Here is a 20,288-nt window from a genome sequence, read left to right on the forward strand (position 1 = left end):
AGTGAAAACATGAGCCATAATGCCAGTGCTCTGTTCTGGCATCAACTTTCCACATCTACCTTAGGCAGAAGACAGACAACCAGTTACCTCTCTCATCTACCTTAGTGGGACAAGCTGATATTTTACTGCATCTTTTCAAACTGCTTAAGGCCTGTCAGGGCATTTTTACATGTGCTCCAGAAGGCACTCGGGGGGACGCTTTAATTAGTGAGCCACTCACGTGTATCAGCGTCCCCCGTGCTGAAAAATGGCGGCAGAGCGCTTTGAACTAAAGCTCGTCGAATGCCATTTTTCGGCATGGGGATGTGATGCCAGTATCTGCTGGAGCGTGTTTATTTCCACGCTCCAGCAGACTTGATTAATTGGCTCCCTGCATATTTATAGGAGCCTTCAGAGTCCAAGGAATCTGCAAGTTCTGCCAACTACCATGTCACCAGGACATGAAAAAGGAAAGACAAAAATCAAAGAGGAGCTTGCTAGTGAAATATGCTGACAAGGCAAAGTTGGGAGGCAATGTCAACATGGAAGGGGACTGGAATATCACATGGAAAGATCTTAATGACCTGAAATTACAGAAATGGGATGAAATGTAATAGTACAAAGTACAGCACTTAAGTATTAACAGGAATTGATAAACTCATCATCATCTGAAAATAAAAGAAGAGGAGAAAGGCCTGGTTATATTAACTGAATGCTGACTGTTGGACAACAGTGTGATACAGCCATGAAAAATGAGACCCTAAGAAACTGTCACTGGGGGCGAGACCCAAGTTTAAATGCTATTGTACAAGGCACCAGTAAGACATCATTGACATCCTGTAGACAGTTCTGGGTATCTAGCATCAGACCAGATTAATTCAAACTCTAACCAGTGCTGATCAGAGAAGGTGAGAGCCTAGCTTATAAGAGAAGATTAAAAGGGATTGCTTACTCAGCAAAACAGAAAGAATATGCCTCTTCCCTATAAACACATCAAAAAGGCAAACACCAGGAGAGGAGGAAGGATATTTAAACTTCAGGGCAATGTTTGCTTAAGAAAAAAATGAGTATAAATTGGTTATCAGTTAATTTAGGCTTGAAAAAAGAAATAGGTTTCAAGCCATCAGAGGAGTGCTATTCCAGAACAGCTTTCCAATAGAAGCTGTAGATGTGAGAACTTGGAGGGTTTCAAGGTGAGGCACAATCAACTTGTTGCATCGAAATTTCCATTGATATCCATAGGCATTCCTGAGACAAATACCAGATTCCATAGATTTCAAATGTTTTGTTTGGAGATTTGAGTCTAACAGTTTTTGGACACAAACCTATTGCAGTCAAGTCCAACAAATTCATAAAAAAACTCCCAAGAAATCAGGTACTTTAAAATCTATTCGACACAGTCAGCTGCTAATTGAGGGAAAACAATGCTGCAGTATCTAGGAAACTTTCTCCAAAATGAACCAATACGGAACTCTAAAATGGTATTTTGATAACAGATCATCTTCCCAAGCAGCTTTCCTTTTCTTTATAGCAGACTGCAGTGTTTAAATGGATGCATATTAAATGCCATGGCTTTTTTGTTCCAGTCCCCTAAGCCTTTTAAATTAAACTAAATTTTCTGATCTGGTAATACATCTGTCCTGATTTTGAACTGTAGCAATACAGTTCAAGCAATAGCTGGCAGCTATGTGCCATTCTTCTCTCTCCCCTCCCACTCCAAGTTAAAATAAAAAAAATATTGATATCTGAATTTGATGAAGTATCCATATTTTACAGTGGGATATATTGTTTTCTAGCTCTAACATATACAGTATGGATAGTGGTCTTCTTTATATATTGCCCATCTATTTTTGATTTTTTAAAACATTTCATTTGCAAGCTTTCTGCATGAAGAATCACTGCAGGCACAAAGGAACACACAGAAGAGACTGTCACAAAGCTCACTTAAACATTTTAATACATACACCCAAATTATAAGCAGAAAGGGCACTGCTAGTGTAGAACGCTTCCACACTGCATAGGAGCCAGGGAGAGGCGGTTGGGAGCCAGACATCATTGCCAAACCAAGCAAATTTCCTCTACTGACAACCTGCAAGCTTTTTACTTACAGCCAAACTTTTTTACTAACACATAGATTTACTGGCATATATTTTATATATTGTAGCTGTAACTCTTCTGCCAGGCCCCAGTTAGAAGATTTGGGTTCAAATTTAGAAGTTTAACACCAACAATAGTAACAAAGCAAAAAGGCTTGGTTGTCAGTAAAAAATTCGTAGTAAAAAATATATATACTTATTGGGTTAGCAAAAAAACTTCTTGACTGCAGCAATGGTTTTACACTGTGCTGTCCCTCCCTTCCCGCCCCCTTCCCCATCCCACCAGGGGACTCTCTACTCACCCCTGTACCATGCTTCCTCCCCAGCCCAATCACAGCCTTACCCCTGCCAGCTCTGCCCCTCCTCCCCATCCCAGCATGAACCCCCCCAGAAGGAGTCTACCTGTGTTCCAGCAGTCTTATAGGCAGCCTGAGATACAGTAGCAGCAATGCCCACAGAATGCTCCCACTTGAATACAAGGTCCGTGTCCAGACGAATATGGACGTTTGGTTCCCCAGAGACAACTAGCGGTGGCAAACCTTGTGCAGCCACTAGTTGTCCCCAGGGAATGCCCATGCCTGGCACATGCCAGACCCCATGTGGGGTAGGAAAGGCTGGAGCCAGCACTGGACTGGCCCCATCAGCTTTACCTGGGGTCCTGGGAGTCTCTTAGGACTGCAGCAACAGCGATTCTTCCCCACAGAGCCTGGACAGCAGCTGCACAGGCTCCAGTTTTGAGTTATGCACACTGCCCCTGCACACACAGCTCCACTTTTTTATTGTGGGGTTTGTTTGTTTTTTAACTCCTGATTATGCAGGGATAAAAAAACAAAAAACATACTGCTCTCTTTCAATGCAGAGAACAGCACTACGTACTGCATAGCCACACTCATCTGGATGCAGCCAAGGTGGCACTGCTGTGCTTTGCCAGAATGGCAACCAAGCTGGACTGCTTAGTGTTTTTACTGCTGGCTAAAGCTTTTTGCTTATACAGACTTAACTGACAGCCATTTCTACCCTAAGATTTTTTACTAACAGTCAATATATTTACTGGCCATTGGCAACCCTGAGGGTAGAAGCCATAATACATTCCATCCTGACTCCAGGCTCTGCTGCCGGGTGCTAAGTGATTCACCTTCAGAAAGAGATAGGCCAGGGATAATGTCTCATGACCTGCAGGGGTCCAGAAGGCAGCTGCAGGAGCACCAGAGGTGTGCTGCCGTATAGGCAGAGGGAAGGGCCTCCATGGAATATGGATAATTAATAAAGCAGGGAAGAGAACAGCCAGTAAGATCCTCCTCTTTTGGAGACATTCTGTTAATCTAGCTCCACCCTTTCTCCTGTTCTCTACTTAAAATATTTCCCAAAATTCCCTGAGTATAATCTCATCATTCTTAGCCAAGGGGGTTTCAGTAACCTGAACAGAAAGAGCCTTAATATAAAACGGGCAAGAAAAGTCTTCAGTTTCATAGGTCTCTGATATGCAGCAAAGGCCTCCCCCACTCCTAGGAGGCTGGCACCTTGTGGTTGATTGAATACTTACAGGAAACCTGTGACAACACCTCTTTTAGGAATTTTGCTGTGTTCATGCTGTGCTCAAGGGACTAGACAAATTCATGGACGACCAGGTTAAAAAATGGTCTAGTAAAAAAGGGGCAATAGATCCATTAATATCTAGTAAATAAAACACTCAGGGATGTATCTCTAAACCAATGGTGGTGGGTGCCAGAGAGGATACAACAGAGGATCAATCACCGTAGCTATCCCATTTTTGCATGTTCTCTCCCTAAAGCATTCATTTCTACTGCTGTCTGTTATTGGAATGGATGAACCATTGGTCTAACTCAGTACGGTACTTATTATACTCTTGTAATGCAGAAAGTCCTATGTTGCTCCAGAGTATTAAGTCATTTTTTCAGCACATAAAAATGCTGTCTGCATTCATGAACACAGTGCCCCTGGCAGCTGTGGGGGGGCATGGCTGTGCTGGTGACAGCGGGAGTGCAGCAGCAGTGGAAGAAGCATGGCAGCAGCAGCAGGAGCACAGCAGCAGCAAGTGAGGAGCTCCTGAGGAGCTCCTGTAAGTGTATTTAAGGTGCAGGTTTGGCATTCACGAATATTTGAAACCGGGAATGCTTAACCCACGAATAGCGAGGCTTTCCTGTACCTCACTTTTCTGCATGATCTCTGAGCTCATGTGCTTCAAAAAACAGAAGCTCAGGTGAAAAAAAAGATAAGAAAGGGGGCCCAGCAAGATGAAAGTAGAAGTATTATCCAAGACTTCAGACACCATTGTGAATTGCTACTTCCCCCGAGGCAGGAAAACCACAGGAGAGATGTCCATAAAAGAGGGTGATGATTCGTTAGGAGAAAGGTGCCCAAGATGAGTGCTCTTCATTGGCCACTGTCCTGAGTAATCTGCTACCCATCTGTTCTGTGTTAGAGAAATGTGAAACCCAGAATAGGAGCCTTTTTGGGTTGAAATGAGGAAGAGAATGATAGTTACAAAAAAAGCAAATGCAAAAATATTAGCAAGCATCTAACAGTGAAACATTAATTATATTTCTAAAGGTGGTGTCCATAATTAATTTTCTGGTGTCTTTACAAACAGGAATAAACTACCAACATGATGATTTCACAATGTTTATAAATTACTAAGTTAATTAACAGTCTATCATTAGAGAGAAGATGAAGGAAATGTAGAAGAACATTGCTTGACATTATTCAGAACTCTCAAAGGAAAGAAGGGACTTCTAAAAAAAGATTAATTACAAGTTTTTCTCCTTTATCTTGATCTCATTTTCTGTTTACCTATTTAAATCTGCCTTGTCCTCCAGAATTCCGGCAAATAGCAATTTTTCTGTTAAATCATCTTGGAAGGGGTTACTCATCTCAAAGGACTGGTAGACTTGGAATATAAAAAAATAATTTAATATGGTCATAATCAAACAAAACGTTCAGAGCACGTCTCAAAGCAGCTCTTTATGTGAGGGTACCTGTAGTTCTAATGCAAGCAAAATACTCGTCTAACCGTTCTAGCGCTGGCTGTAGCTAGAGGGGCCCAAAAGTATGGAGTAATGTATCCAAGATAAGCCTAGTTTCTCTGTCACCACACCTTTTCTCTTATCCCAAGTAGGTAAGATCGTTCACTACCTTTCTTCAGCTAATCATAGCTATCAGAAACCAGAGAAACTCCAAAGCTTAGAGTATTTGAAGGTGGTTGCCTTCTAGGTAGTGTCATTTCAGAGTCCTCTTTGACACCAAAGGTCTGAAGATACTGCTTTTTTTCACCCAATTCCATACCTAGCTGGTTTAGTGCAGCATTTTGCATTACTACTTAATCTGTAAGAAGAACCTGCCCCATCTCATCTTTGGTACACAAGTGGGGAATGCCCCAAAGGGAGGTTTACAGTGCTAGAGGCAGGTCACCTTTCATTGAAGGATATCACATTAGACCTACTTACCATAGCAAGGCCTTGGTTTCTACAACGGGGCCACAATGGCAAACTGGGAATTATGTGGTAAGAATAAGCAATCAGGAAATTATCCACTAATGCTCAGTTTTACAGAAATGAATATTATACCCAAATTCAAAAATACACCTAGAAGATGATATTTTCCTAAGATATTTGAACCAAGTACCTCAGAGTGCATCAGGGGCTCTCCTGCAGCATACCTCATAGCTCGGGCAAGTATGGAGAAGCATGAAGTAGTTTGGGGGAACTGGAAGGCATGTCTTACAGCAGGGGACTGACTTAAGGTGCTGAAGCTGTTCAAGTTAATCAAAAAAGATGATGAGATGACTCAATGACAGGGGAGAATTAACTTACATGGGGAGAATACCAGCTACAGACAAGCTACTGAATCTAGCAAAGGACAAGAACAATGAGCTGGAAGTGAAAACCAACCAATTTTGTATAGAAATAAGGAACACGCTCACGTTTATTTACTAGAACTCTACCATGAGAAATGATGGATTTTCTCTCTTCCTCTCAATAGCTATCAAATAAGACTGGAGGATAAGCCCCAACCACAAAAATTACTGGGCTCCATTCAAGAGTAAAGGACTGAAACTCTCTGGCCTGTAAAGTTCAGCATCACCTAATGGTCCTCTGGCAGTAAAACCTAAGAATCCATGAAAATGTGCAGACCTGTTCTGAAGGAAAAGCTGGGTACTTTCAGGAGGTACTGCTAGCTGGTGTCCCCCTACCATGCTAGAGCTTCACTTCTGTCAGGCTTAGTATCTGCACCTGGTAGGCACCTTTGATGAGGACTCTAGACTTCTGCAGTTGCAAAAGAGCATAGGAACTGACATGTGAAGGTCCTGAGTAGGTCTGAGTGAATAGGAAATTATTCGATTCAGATTTGGCCAATTTGAAGGACAGCGATTCGATTCGGAGATTCGGATCACTGTCCTGAATCAATTTGGCTGAATCAGCTTTGGAAGATTCGGTGATTTGGATCGGCTTGGGAGAGGCAGGTACATCTGGGCAGCTGCAGGTTCTCCCACAGCTCCTCTGGCTGTGCCCGCCTCTTCCCAGGTGGGGGGGGGGGGGGCACTGGAGAAACCTCCATGGACCCAACCTAGTCCCAGCACTTAACAAACAAAAACAAAAAAACAAAAAACCCCCTCACACTCACTGGCTGCAGCAGTGGTGACTGTGGCCTCTGGGCACTCATGGCATAGCCCGCGCCCCCCTCCTAAGTCACCCATGCAGCAGCTGCCCCCAAGCATGCCACCTGCGTGGTAGCTGCCCCATGGCGCAGAGGTCAGGAAAACAGATCTTACGATGACAGGCTGAGAGCCATGGGACTCTTTAGCCTGGAAAAGCGCAGGCTCAGGGGTGATCTGATGGCCACCTACAAGTTTATCGGGGTGACCACCAGGACCTGGGGGAACGTCTGTTCACCAGAGCGCCCCATGGGATGACGAGGTCGAACGGTCACAAACTCCTGCAAGACCGTTTCAGGCTGGACATAAGGAAGAATTTCTTTACTGTCCGAGCCCCCAAGGTCTGGAACAGTCTGCCAGCGGAGGTGGTTCAAGCACCTACATTGAACACCTTCAAGAGTAAATTGGATGCTTATCTTGCTGGGATCCTATGACCCCAGCTGACCTCCTGCCCTTTGGGCAGGGGGCTGGACTCGATGATCTCCCGAGGTCCCTTCCAGCCCTAATGTCTATGAAATCTATAAGATGCAGTGCAACTCAGCAGGGCACTGCACACTGTCTAGGAGCTGGGACCACTCGGGTTGAGCGCTGCCAGGCTCTGGCTGAGACGTGGAGCTGCCCCAGGTTCCTGGCAGTGTGCGATGCCCTACCAAGTCCCACTGCACCCATGCCATGGGGCAGCTGCCACACGGGTGCCAACCCAGGAGCACAATTCCCACTGCCCCCCACTACCCTGTGCTGTGTGCTCAGAGGACCCAACCACCGCTCCTGCAACTGGTGACTGCTGAGCTTTTTTAAAAAAAGCCCTGCACTCACCAGCTGCAGGAGTAGAGATTGGGGCCATGGCCTCTGGGAGCATGGGGCAGTAGGGGGCAGTGGGGATTGCCCCCCTTACCTGGCACCCACATGGCAGCTGCATCATAGCATGGGTGCAGCACAAGTTAGCAGGGCGGTGCATGCTGTCTGGGAGCAAGGGCTCAGAGCTGCCCCAGCTCCCAGGCAGCACACAGCACCCTGCCAAACCACACTGCACCCGTACCATGAGGCAGCTACCGTGCGGATGTCAAGCAGAGGGGAGTGATCCCCACTGCCCCACACTGCGTGGGGGGGCTCTGCCAGAAGCCCTCAGAGAACTCCCCAGTAACAGCTCAAAAAGATACCTTCCTTGTAGTTGGCTACTAACCTTGCTGGCCTGAACTGTGAAACACACATTTCGTCCCATCACTAGCTCTCCTTTTTTCAGGATAGCAAGCACAGGAGTTTCAGTGAAATGTGGGGAGAACACAGATAGGGAGACAGTGCCATGCTGTGTGCCAGACTCCAGGGGGAATAGCTGGCACACACGGAAATGATCAATTGGTGGATTTATGCAACAGCCAGACTTATGCAGTATCTTGGCATAATGGTAAATGATATCTCCATTTGCACAGCTGTACAACTGCAGTATACACAAGGCCCTTACTGCAGGGAAAAAAAAACACTTGTGATTATTCCACTTGTTAAAGGTTAAATTCTTGGCACGTAAGCACGATTGGACTTTTTTCTTTAATTAGTCAGAGTTCCCTCTGATTGAAACCTCCTTAAATGCCAGTCAATCTGTTCAAGATTTTGCCATTTGGCTACTGACTTGATTTAAATTGTATTTATTAGTGCTTTGCAGAAAGAAGGGGGTGGGGAATCCACTGGGGTAAACATCTGAAGAGTGCCTAGGTGATTGCCTCCCAACTCACTCCCAAATGCTTTGCAAACCCAGCCTTGTTTTGTTGTCACTGGAGTGGGTCCCTACCATGTGCCTTGTCTTGCAGTTTGGGAAAGCCACAAATGGGGAGTTATGTACTCGCTGTGGCAGCAACATAAAGTATTTATTGCCTCATAACATCTGTGGCCTTGCAGGGAATATGGTTATAGAGTGGTCATTCCTCAGAGCCCTTTAGCCTCTTTTTCCTCACATATAGATGAGTCTCTGCACTTAACCTCCTCACTATTTTGTAGCCTAAGTCCCACATAGCTAACAGTTATGTTCAGCCCCATGTCTCACTTCATCATTATCACTTTAAAAGGAGAGGCTGCTTGGGGAGCAGCCTGCAAGTGGCAAGGGGTGGGGTGGTGATTAAGAAGTCAGCTGACAAAAAGGGGGCTGGGCTTCAGTCATATAAGCCCATGGCCAAAGGTGGTTGGGCAGTCTAACCCTGAGTGCCACTGTGAGAGGAGTTCCTGGCAGCAGGGCTTGGAGAAGGGCAGCAGAGCAGAGGGCCAAGGAGCCCAAAGCCCCAGCTAGTGAACAGTGCCCAAGAGAGGCAAGGCAGGGCTTGGAATAGCCAGGCCTGAGGACAGAGGCAATGGTCCAAGAGGGCTGTTGATGAACAAATTGGTGGTTGTGGAAGGATCTCCTACTGGGGAGGATGGACAGAGCCCACAAATCTAGCTCTTAAGGCTATGACCATAAGCACCTGTGGTCCTAAGGGGAAGCCCTGGGGCAGCATCCATTGTATCATAAATTATTAACACCAAGGCATGGCAGGAAAGTGAAGGGGAGAGGGTCCCAAGGGGTGCCAGGGTGGCAAGGGCTGAGCAGCAACCAGCAGGCATTGAGACCACCCTTGGGACAGGCACTGGCTACACTTCCATTCAGATAGGCAGTAAAATCAACACAGTATTTCCCTTACACGAGAGGTGTATTTGTGTACTACACCCAGCTCTTTGGATGATGGCGACCAAAAGCTTTCATTTTAAAAAGCCCTTGACAAGCTCTCACAGTTGTGAAGAAAAATCTTGCAAATGTGAGCGATTGTTACTGAGGCAACAGTGTCTCGCTAAATCTGCAAAGATCCCAAAAATAACACTGTCAAAAATGCCCTAGGAATTTAGGCATTGAGGATACTAAGGGACTGTCTGGCCTCACTGCTTCAGTGGTGCTCAGGGTGCATGCACCAAACACCCTCAGAAGGGCCTTTCTGCCACATTTCTGTAACCCTGCCACTTTAAGGGGAGAAGCAGCTGGTATAGCAGCCTGCAGGTGGATCTAGAGCTGATCATGAGGTCAACTGACCCAGGGAGCCTGCAGGTGCGGGCTAGGGCTAATTGGAGGGAGTCATCAGACCCAGGGGCAGGGCTGGGCTGGGCTTAAGGCAGATATAAGCCCAGGCCTTGAGCAAAGCTGACAGTAAAACCTTGGAGCCTGCTGTGAGCACCACCTCAACAGGATGACTGCAGCTCCAGAAGGTCAGCATGGAGGGTAGTACCTAAAGCACTTCTGAGGTCTGGGAAAGAACTAAAGAGGCAGAAGAGGTTCCCAGGGACTCGAGGGATCTGGAGCCCAGAAGGAAGGGCTGAGAGCACGGGACCTATTGTGGGGTCCGGGTGAGCCCAGAGAGAGAGGCTGAGTATGTGGGACCTGGTGAGGAGGGGTTCAGGACCCAGAGAAGGTTGAGCCCAGATAGACCAGGGATTGGGCTGGAGCTAGGAGGCCCAAAGGTGAGGTTGAGCTGGAGAAAAGAATGGGGATAGAAGGAGCCTGTAGCCCTGGGAGGGGGAGGACAAAGATTGCCAGAGCAGGACAGCCTGGAAGTAGGTCCTGGAGTTGACTGAAAATTGCACCCTGCTGGGGCTTGTGGACATAGTGGTGGGGCTGCTAGTGGCGGTGTAGCCCCTAGAAAATGCCACTGGTGGCAAACCCCATGGGGCCTGTGCCCAAGAGAGGTCAAAAGGTCCAGGAGGGACCACTGCAAAGACTGCCAGAGCTTGGGGAGCCTGGAGATCTCAGCTGGCTCAAGGTGGGGTCAGGGCCTTGGAATGGATAGGCCAAAGTTCCATGTATGTCTACAGCCTCAGAGGAAAGGGAACAAGGAGACTGCAGTCCAGCATGACAATGGCTCAGATGATGCCATCCAAGTTGGGGAGGATCCAAAGGAGAAAGGGAGGACAGGAGCCCTGCAGCTAAAAGGGGACCCAGCAGGGAGAGCTGGAGCCTAGAAGTGGGACCACAAGGGTCCAGATGTCCTGTGAGATTTATGCAAGCCAAGAATAGTTTGGGACCAGAAGGGTCCAGAGGCCCCACATGGGACTGTTTGGGAACACAACAAGACCACATGGATCCAGATGCCCAGAGACAGGCTGGAAACAGAATGGGATCATGCTGTCTGAGAACCCAGAGAAGGGACCAAGTGAGAGACCAAGGGGTCTGACAGTCCAGAGAAAGGTTGAATGAGATACCAAGGGGTTTGAGGGCCCAGGTGGGAGACTGAGGGATCTGACAGATCAGGGAGAGGCCGAGTGGGAGACTGAGGGGTCTAATTGCCCAGAGTTGGGCCAAGTGAGAGGCTGAGGGGTTTAAGGGCCAAGGGAGAGGCTGTGTGTAATGAGAGAACATCAAGGATGACATCTGTAGGGATGGCATGGAGCCATACAATTAACCCCAAAGGCTTGAACCAAAGACAGCTGGTGTGCAAGGAGGGTGGATTTCCCTTTTTTTTTTTAGTTTCCAGAGGCTTTACAATCATCCCTGTAGATGGTACCGTGATAATCTGCACGTGGCGAGAAAAGAAGAATGCAGTGCACCTTGCCTATTCACTCAAGCAGATACCACAGTCCCCAGATGGAGCTATTGGAATCACAGAAGCATAACACTGGAAAGAAGCCTCAGTGGTCCTTGTTGCCAACCTGACTGCTGTGTAAGAGAGCAGTGGAACAGTAGACTACAGCAGTGGAAGAACAAGTTAGGTATTACTTTGAAAATTTCTAAGCACCTGGAGAACAAAAGTGGCCAGCACATAAACAAATCCAATTTGATTTCCTTCTGTGATAAGGTAATAGGCTCTGTGGATGGGGGAACTGCAGTGGATGTGACATACCTAGACTTTAGCAAGGCTTTTTATACTCCCATGACATTCCCAATATATACACTAAGGAAACGAAGACTTAATAAAAGTACTGTTAGGTGGATACACAACTGGTTGGACCACAAGTAGTCCTCACCATCTCAGGGTCTAGTCACGGAAAGGTATAAAGTGGGGTTCCCCAGGGGCCTGTCTGTCTTGGATCTGGTATTTAATATCTGCATTAACAATTTGGAGGATGGGACTGAGTGTACACTTAGCAAATCTGCAGACACCAAGTCATATGGAGCTGCAGATAAGATTCATAACGGCCTTGACAAACTAGAGAAATGATCCAAAATCAATCAGATAAAATTAACCAAGGAAAAGTTTTACACTTTGGTTTGAGCAACTGCAGGCACAAGTAGACAAGGAAATGATTAGTTAGGCTGCAGAAAAGGGCTTGGGATTACAGTGCACTTTAAGCTATGAGCAAACAGTATGCTCTTGTTACACAGAAGGCCAACAGCATACTGGGCCGTATGATTTGCATGATGCTTCTAACAAAAGCGATTCTTCTGCTTTATTCACCACTGGGGTGGCCTCACTTAAGAGTCCTACATCTCGGTCTGGACCCCACATTTCAAGAAAAATGCGGACAATTTGGAAAGAGTTCAGCCAAGAGCAACACGTGGTTAGAGACAAGGGAAACATGGCTTATGAGGAAAGGTTTTTGGATTGTTTAGTCTGGAGAAGAGACGACCGAGCGGGTATCAAAATAGTATCAAAATACCTGAAAAGTGGCTAAGCTATATGAAGGATAAATTATTCTTTGTGGCCACGGGGGACAAAACAAGGAGCAATGGATGGCAGCAAGATATGTTTAACTTAGGTATTAGGAAGAACTTTCAATGTGGGTGGTTGAGCATTGGAAAAGGCTACCCAGAAAGATAGTGCAATCTCCAGCCTTGGATTTTTTAAAGAGGTAACACAGACACTTGACTGACATGGTTTAGTTAGGGACAATCCTGCCTTAAGCAGGGGGTGGAACTAATTGACCTCCTGAGGTTCCTTCCAACCTTTCTACTCCAAGACAAGGATTTTTCAATCACTTTACAACAAGTGTGGGAATGGGTCAGGGTGTAGGACCAGAACCACAGAAATGAAGCCATCTTTTTGTCCCTTCTGCCTTGTGTTCATGTATATTAATAAACATCTAGCAAAAAAAAAGTATATCAAAGTACTGAAACAGTACGGAAGAATGCAACATCTAGAAATATCTAAATGGACTATTTTTGAACTGAGTTCTCATTTACAAACATTCTTTAGAAAGATATTTCTCAATGAAAATGTCTTCTGCTACTAAGATCCATAAAAAGTAAACTGATAAAGAATGCAATTTCTTTTCAACTAAGTTAACATTCAGGATCATTTTAAAAGAATTAGGCAAATTCTATGTGAAATTTTAACTTAAATTAGCAAGGTCCAACCTGACAGTGATTTTTTTTCCCCAATAAGGGTTTTTTTTCTACTGCAGTTGCACCATGAAAATTCACATGGAAACTTCATTCACTCGATTCTTTCTTAACAGAATTTCATTACACTACTGGCATAGTACTAGCAACAAAGACTCTGTAACGATCTTTTTTTACATTTTTCTTCTTCACTGAGACTGCATCAAAGTGTGTTCACAGAAATAACCCTTTTAGGTAACTTGGTAATAAACTCTTTCCAACAGAGCAAAAACGTTGCTCCTTCTAGATGTACTAAATTCATGACAACACATTCGAAGTACAAAAAAATGCACAGTTATCAATGATCGCACATTTCCTCTGTAGTAAGTTTTATGGTATTTGTAACAATGCCATTCTATAATGAAAGCCAAGCCTTTTTTCCATAGTATTCACTGAATCTCTCAGCTATTTCAAACCACATCAGTCTGAAGTTTAACATGAAAGAAGACAGCCTGATTTTTTTTTTCCTTTTTGTGCATGTAAAAATGCTAGTAAAGCTTTCACCATGTTGAAGATTCTTTTTTTGTTGTTGTTTTGGTAGTTATTCAATAGCAACGTTAAAGGCTTGTGTTTTTCTGAAGAGGAAGTCTAAGAAACCATTTCCTTATAAGAGAAAACTTTCTAAACATAAGGGCCTTAGACATTTTCATTCCCGTCTCTCCTTCACCCCCAGTACACACATAGAGCTTGCCAATTATTCTACCTGTTTGTGTGCATTTTAATAAGATTTTAACACTTGTCTTCACTTCTGCTTTGGCTCTGCAGTGATATTATAATGGAGCTCAATGTGATGCAACAATGGTGGCATTTTCATCTCCGTAGCAGTACAGTCATCACAAAAAACAGGGTTATGACTTCAATGCAGATTAAACACAAATGGAAGTTGGGTGGACAGAAGACACTTTTTATTCAAAACACAAACAGCAGAAGTAACTGTGAAAGAAGAAAAGGAAATGACCAGCCAAGGAAAATTAATTCCTTCTAGAATGACTCATTTTCTTTTCTTGTTCAGAAAGCCTGGGGGGTGTGGAAATGTCTTTTGAAATGTCTGAGATAGTAAAATTAAAAATTAGCTACTGAGCATGAAATATGCAATAATTGCACTTCATAACATTTTTATTGCCTCAAATTGTATGGATTATCACTTGACAACTCCCAATGCTTTGATGAAAATGACATCAAATAAAGTCAATGTAATCAATGCTGCTATGACTTTGCCAATCCAGGACTAAGAAACCAGAGGCATGTGAAGTCACACATATTTTCATACTTCTTGTGGAACTTCCCTTGTCTCATTCTGTGGGATTACCGATTTCATTTTGCAGGGAATGTCAGGAAAAAACAGCTACTCTTGCACTTAAAACCTACAAAATTCTACGTATTTTCTATGTTAGCCAATTTTAATACAAAATACTTTTCCATTAAAAAAGCCTTCTGGCATAGTGCTGAAAAAAAGCAGATTTTCACAAAATTGAACTATTTGTGACTATTAGGCCACTTTGATTTCAGGATTTTTGTATTCACCCACCCCCACGTGACTCTAATGAAAGTCAAAAACCACACTAAACATTTATTTATTCCTACTTCAAGGGAGTCTATAGAAATTTTGCTATTGATTTCAATGTAAGGGGGATCAGACTGAGAAACAGAGCTTAGTATCTCATAGCATAAACTAAGACCAAGTAGACCCATTTTGTGATCTCTCTTGTCTATATTTCCGTATTGGCCAGCAACAGTGAATATGGTTTCCTTAGGAGATATGAACACTACTTAGACATGACAAGGCTTGAAGCAGATGTGACAGCATTAATTCGGAATATCCTTACTCCTGAGGATGTGTGTAAAAAAATTATTATTTTAAGATAGATCCATGCTTAATAATTTTAAAAAGTCAACGCATTCTCTCTGCTCAGTGTGTAATGATCTTAAAATTTCATTACTACATCTTAAAAAAAAAAAAGCCTATCCTTCACATAGCTCCATTTATCACTGCTTAAAACTTTTGATAGGACACTAATCTACTCTTAAAATAACAAAGGAGTAGCACAGTAATCCATCAGATACACCATCAAAGCTACAGCGCAATGAATTTACTTCCTGCAGGGGGACTATACCTTCATTTGAGTCCTGCTCCAAGGCTGTCCAAATGCAACTTAATAAACTGCTTCAGTTATTGTTGACAAATCTTAATAAATAAGAGTTCTAACTTAACTGTATTAAAGAATCTTCCATCTGCATCAGGTTTTCCTAAAGCCAGAGTCATTCCGTAGCACCCAGATCTGACAAATTCTTTTTTCCCCTCCAGGAAAAAAAAATAGTAGCTTTTCTTTTTAATTGACTTGATAGGCATCTTTTATAAATGAGTGAGGTATTAAAATCTCTGTTAAGATTCTCTCCTTTAATATTATAGCTCATTTCCCTCATAATATCATTAATGGAAAAGAAAGCCCCCTTTGTTAACTCTAATCTTTCTCCCTTGCAACTGTGCCAGAGGCACTTTATTATGGATCAGGTCATGAATATTACAAATTACAGCTGCAATGTGTGGCAACAATGAACTCAGATTATTTATATAACAATAATACTCTTTCTCCTCTGAGAAAAGAAGGTAAACAGTATGCATTGATCTCCAGGACAATATAAACTCAGTTCCTTTTAAATCTTTTCTTTGATATTTACAAATCCAGTTTTCCATTATGAAATAATAGCACAGCACTAAATCTTCAACTGTTGGAGCTGCTACAGAGTTTAATGAAGCCTGTACCATTTTTTAGGTCAAAATTCTTTAACTGTGACCAACATGCCAGTGTCCCACTATGTGCATATATATGACATTTAAAAAAACCCTTTATAATGGGAAAAAAGTTAGCAGGAATCACACTTGGGTAAGTTTCCTACTATAAAAACTGATGTGGCAGACTAATTGTGAATGTACAAAAGCCAGATGCAGGCTGGCACAATCAGGGAAAAAGTAATGAATTTATAGAAACTGGCTTTGCTATAAATGCAATATAAAAATAGCAAAGTGAATTTCACATAAATTTGGCACCCATTTTAATTCAGAAAAAAATGTGCCCCTTGAGGAGTTAAAATATGTACACTTTGAGTAACTTTAGAGTGTACATGACAGAGTTAGACTATTTGCCTACTTGAAACAAGAAATTTGCTGGGAAAAGCCTGTATGTTTTCATACTTGTTGAAGAGCAGAGAAAGGTAAAGAAAGGCAAATCTGAGTATAGAAGAGTTGTTTGTACAGAATTACTATCCACAATATAGCCTTCCACACCCTTCACTTTCAATGAAACGCACATGAAATCAATTCCTTATAAGCGAAGCTCAGTTTCAGAACGCATTGCAATGGCAATATGACAATATTCTTGGGGCAGTGCTGCCTTCAGGACGTCCTTCTTCACTGTCAAGGTAAATCAAAACTTCATCCGACAATCATTTACTGGTAAATGAGAGCAGCACAGTCTAATTCAGCACGTGCTAGCAGTCCCACAGTGACGTGTGCGGTGCTTACAAGTGAACCTTTTGGACCATCTAGCTGCCCTAATGGATCTCTAGCAGAAAAGTTGTCTCTCGACACTCAGGCGGTAGGTTGGGTGTCCTGTCTTCGGAGCAACTTCCTTCCTGGATAGCGCGTGGAATTCGTCACTGACATGCAGGAAGGAGCCTGATTGGCTGTGCTCATCTAGAAGCCGCTGTTAGAAGGCTGAAGCGATTAGTCAGATAAACTTTGACTCTCCGACTACTGGGAACACAGGCCGGAGTCCTATCCTCTGATTATACACTAATCTGCTTTTCCCAGGTTTCATGAAATATTGCTTCAAATAGGCTTAGCTTAATACTCATCTTTTAAGAAGAACGGAATTATCTTCTCATTAAAGAATTGGTTACAACAGAAATATATTAGCAGTTATTAAAGAACTTTGGGGGGAAGGGGGAGGAGGGAATGACAAATTTCTCTAAATCTACTTTTTTTAAAAAAACACTGAAAAAAGATTAAATTCAATGTACATTTGCCCAAATGTGGCAACTCAGTGCTCACCAAATGTTTCGTCAATTTTATCTCTACTTTCTTGTTTAATTAATAATTGACACATAGTAACACAACGTAAAAGACACCTGACCTTTCCATTTAGCATCCTAATTCAGAAAAGTGCCTAAATAAGAAGTGTCATCAGCATGTGTGTTAAGTGCCTTTACTATCTGGGACCTAGGCTAATACTCAGCACCACATATTTTCTGCATAATTATTTTGTACCTTGTAAAAACAAACAAACAAACAAAAACCAACCCTCCCCAAATAGACAGAAAACCTACACATGTACTTTCTAGACTCTTAGAACAAATTATAAACACTTATGCCCTGCTCTAACAAAGTAGTCAGGCATATGAGTTGTGTTACAGTACTGTATACAATGTTAAGGTATCAATAATAGACTTTTAACTGTTTTAAAACGGGCGGGGGGGGGAGCTGCTGTTGGGGAGCACACAGAAACTGTTGCAATCTAATTTTTAGGTTTGCATGATCCTGTAGAGATGCAAGTAAACTAAGGCCCCTTTGATCCTGAATGGAACTGGATTAAAACAGCAGTATCTCTATGAAATTATGCAGACAGGGTAACAGCATAATTTATATCAGTTTAATTTGATGTCATACTGTCTCTATATCTTTTCTGGGGTTTTCTTTCTTTTTTTGTTTTGTTTTGAAATAATTTGTCTAGCTTTTCCTTAAGGTCGCCTCAGAAAACATTTTACTTTTCCGTTCAAATTATCCAACCACACACAGGAAGTTCCAATAGAAATTAAGAGCATGGCTTATATCAGGGTAGTTCAATGTTAAAAGAAGAATGTTTAAGTATCTTAAAGCTACAGGAAGGAGACTTCTTGGGGAGGAAGAGAAATAAAGACCGATATTCAAATCAGGGAGCTACATCTGACATTAAGACATCTGGTAATAAAGTGAACATGATAACACACTTCCGTAAATAAAGTAAAAATGTCTATCAGTGAGTACTTCCATAGCAAGTCCTCTAGACAGCTGAGCTTTTATGAATATGAAAACTCCAAATTGAATACCTGCTCTTCTCCACAAAACCCAGTCTCACCAGCCCATCATGAAATAAGACACACCAGAGAACACTGATTTCATCTAGTTACAGACATGAAAGGGTCATTAAATCCCAGCACAAATGACATTTTCTTTGACTTTGTGCTAAAATCAGACAAACTCCAATCCAGTATATAAATTCTTTTGTTGCTTAAGCTCATGTTAAAATGTCTCCACCATTCAATTATGGACTCAAAAACACCAGCAGTAGAAAACCTTCACTTTCTATTACATATTTTCTTGCATAAAGAATCTTTATTCTCTCTTTCAGTATTTTAAATCTTCTAAGAATACAAATGTCATTGAGAATGTAGTGCTTCAGAAGTATTTGTAACATGTGCTAAAATAACTCTGTAGCACAAAGATAATTTCCATCTGAAATTTCCCTTTGTGTGTGTAAAAAGATCAGCTATTAGCTCCTGTTAGAAATATTTACAAGTCAATAAGACACTACAATTATGGGGTTTTGTCCTCTTTAAAAAAGCATGGAATTAAGAGTGATCTACTTGATCAAGCTCAGTAATAAGAAATCATTTGTTCATTTTAGATAAAAAATACTACGCAAGATAGGAACAAAAGGTCATAAACCCAAACGAATTTAAAGTTCAGTTCTAAGAAAACGCTTTTCAAAGTACGGTGAAAGCTTCTCCTACAGTGAAGTGAATATTGCACAGAATTTCACTGTCAGCAGAGGCTCGCTATGGCCTGGGTCCTGCAGAGAAATCTGCCCATGTACAATCCCGTTGACTTCATGCACAAAAAAGTGCATCTGTAAAACCATGATCTACGCTGAAAACCACAGCTGGCACACTGCAATACATTGCAACAACTTGTGAATTTCCTTCTGCTTCACTGTGAACAGATCTCCATTTGATCCAAATTCACTTCAAGAAAGTTACACTATATACAGCCATTTGACAAAACTGCTTCAAAATAAGAGTCAATAGTTCAGACTGAAATTCACGCCAAAAATCAGCTTTTCCCATCAGCAAGAATGGTACACAAATAAAAAACAACACATAAGGAAAACACTAAGACTTTATTAAAAATCCAAAATTTATTGCAAATTGTACTTTGCTTCCCTCCTTTCTTCATTTTTACATGATTTATTGATATCCATGATTTTTTCACAGATGTACTTGTTGACTTTGGAGAGTCTCTGTGCAATTTCAGTTTCATCCACAGTTTCTTGTGCTATTCTGTCATACAAACATTCTGGAAGAAAAACCAACAAAACAAATCAGGGAGACAGCAATTAAGGATTTTTAAAGAAGACAGTTTAGTCCCTGGCTGGATGCTAGTAAATAAAATATGCTCAAGGCACTGCAGAGCCAGCACTTTATAAATAATTTGTAAGTTTTAAGTCAAGATTCTGCTGCACAACCAAAGTGTTCTTTGATTCACTGCTTGGGTCATCTATTTGCACAGGCTAATTTTTGCCACACTTGAAATGTTGGCACAATAAGATCACCAATTACGACATGACCACATCACACTGGCTCCAGAAATAGAAACAAGGCTAAGTCCAAACCAAGATGTCACTTCTGCCCATTCTGTCACTGATGCCAGCCTTAACACCTCTATGTGGGCTCATCTGACATCAGAACCTCCTCCCACATATGGAACATCCTTACTAAAGCCAATCTACCCTGCTCTCCTTTAAGTTACTTATACCTTTAAGACAGCGGTGTTGGCAAAATAATGGTTAGGAGCAGAAGCAACAAGGAGGACAAAGATGACATTTGTTCAGCTTTTTAAAACTAAGATGCTGTACATCATACATTAATATGGCCATATCACTTTGGTAAGTCTCTTCCCCAGCCTTTGTATCCTACTTGCTTCATGAGAGTATCTGAGATGCAGGTGACTTTCCTGTGTGATTGTACAATGAGGTACACTACAGTCTCTACCTGAAGCCCCCAAAATCAACAATAAACCCTAAAAATGAGGCTCTGAAAACACTTTCTACTGTCCCAGAGACACTCTGCACTTTCCAGGATCAAATGTGTTCCTACATAGTCAGAAACAGCATAATACTTTCAACTTCTTAAAAATAGATAGATGTTTTATTATACTTCAGTGTAGCTGGAATAAGCT

At 42.5% G+C, this 20,288-nt stretch overlaps 1 protein-coding gene across 4 annotated transcripts in view; it reads right to left on the bottom strand.

The window, feature by feature from the left end:
- The window catches only part of LOC149863422 (cytosolic carboxypeptidase 6-like), a 1,473,463-nt gene that overhangs the window by 489,213 nt on the left and 963,962 nt on the right, over positions 1 to 20,288 (bottom strand). For 3 of the 4 annotated variants that reach the window (XM_090050145.1, XM_090050143.1, XM_090050144.1), the window contains one exon: positions 19,212 to 19,406. The exons of the other annotated variant lie outside the window; for it this stretch is intronic. In XM_090050145.1, coding sequence (XP_089906271.1) covers positions 19,249 to 19,406 — 158 coding nt within the window. In that variant the 3' untranslated portion in view covers positions 19,212 to 19,248. Of the gene's footprint in view, positions 1 to 19,211; positions 19,407 to 20,288 lie in introns of those variants that run through there. 4 annotated transcript variants of the gene reach the window in all.

This window comes from Crocodylus siamensis, chromosome 5 (genome assembly GCF_052110815.1).
Source record: "Crocodylus siamensis isolate JL-2025a chromosome 5, ASM5211081v1, whole genome shotgun sequence".
Taxonomy (NCBI): Eukaryota; Metazoa; Chordata; order Crocodylia; family Crocodylidae; genus Crocodylus; species Crocodylus siamensis.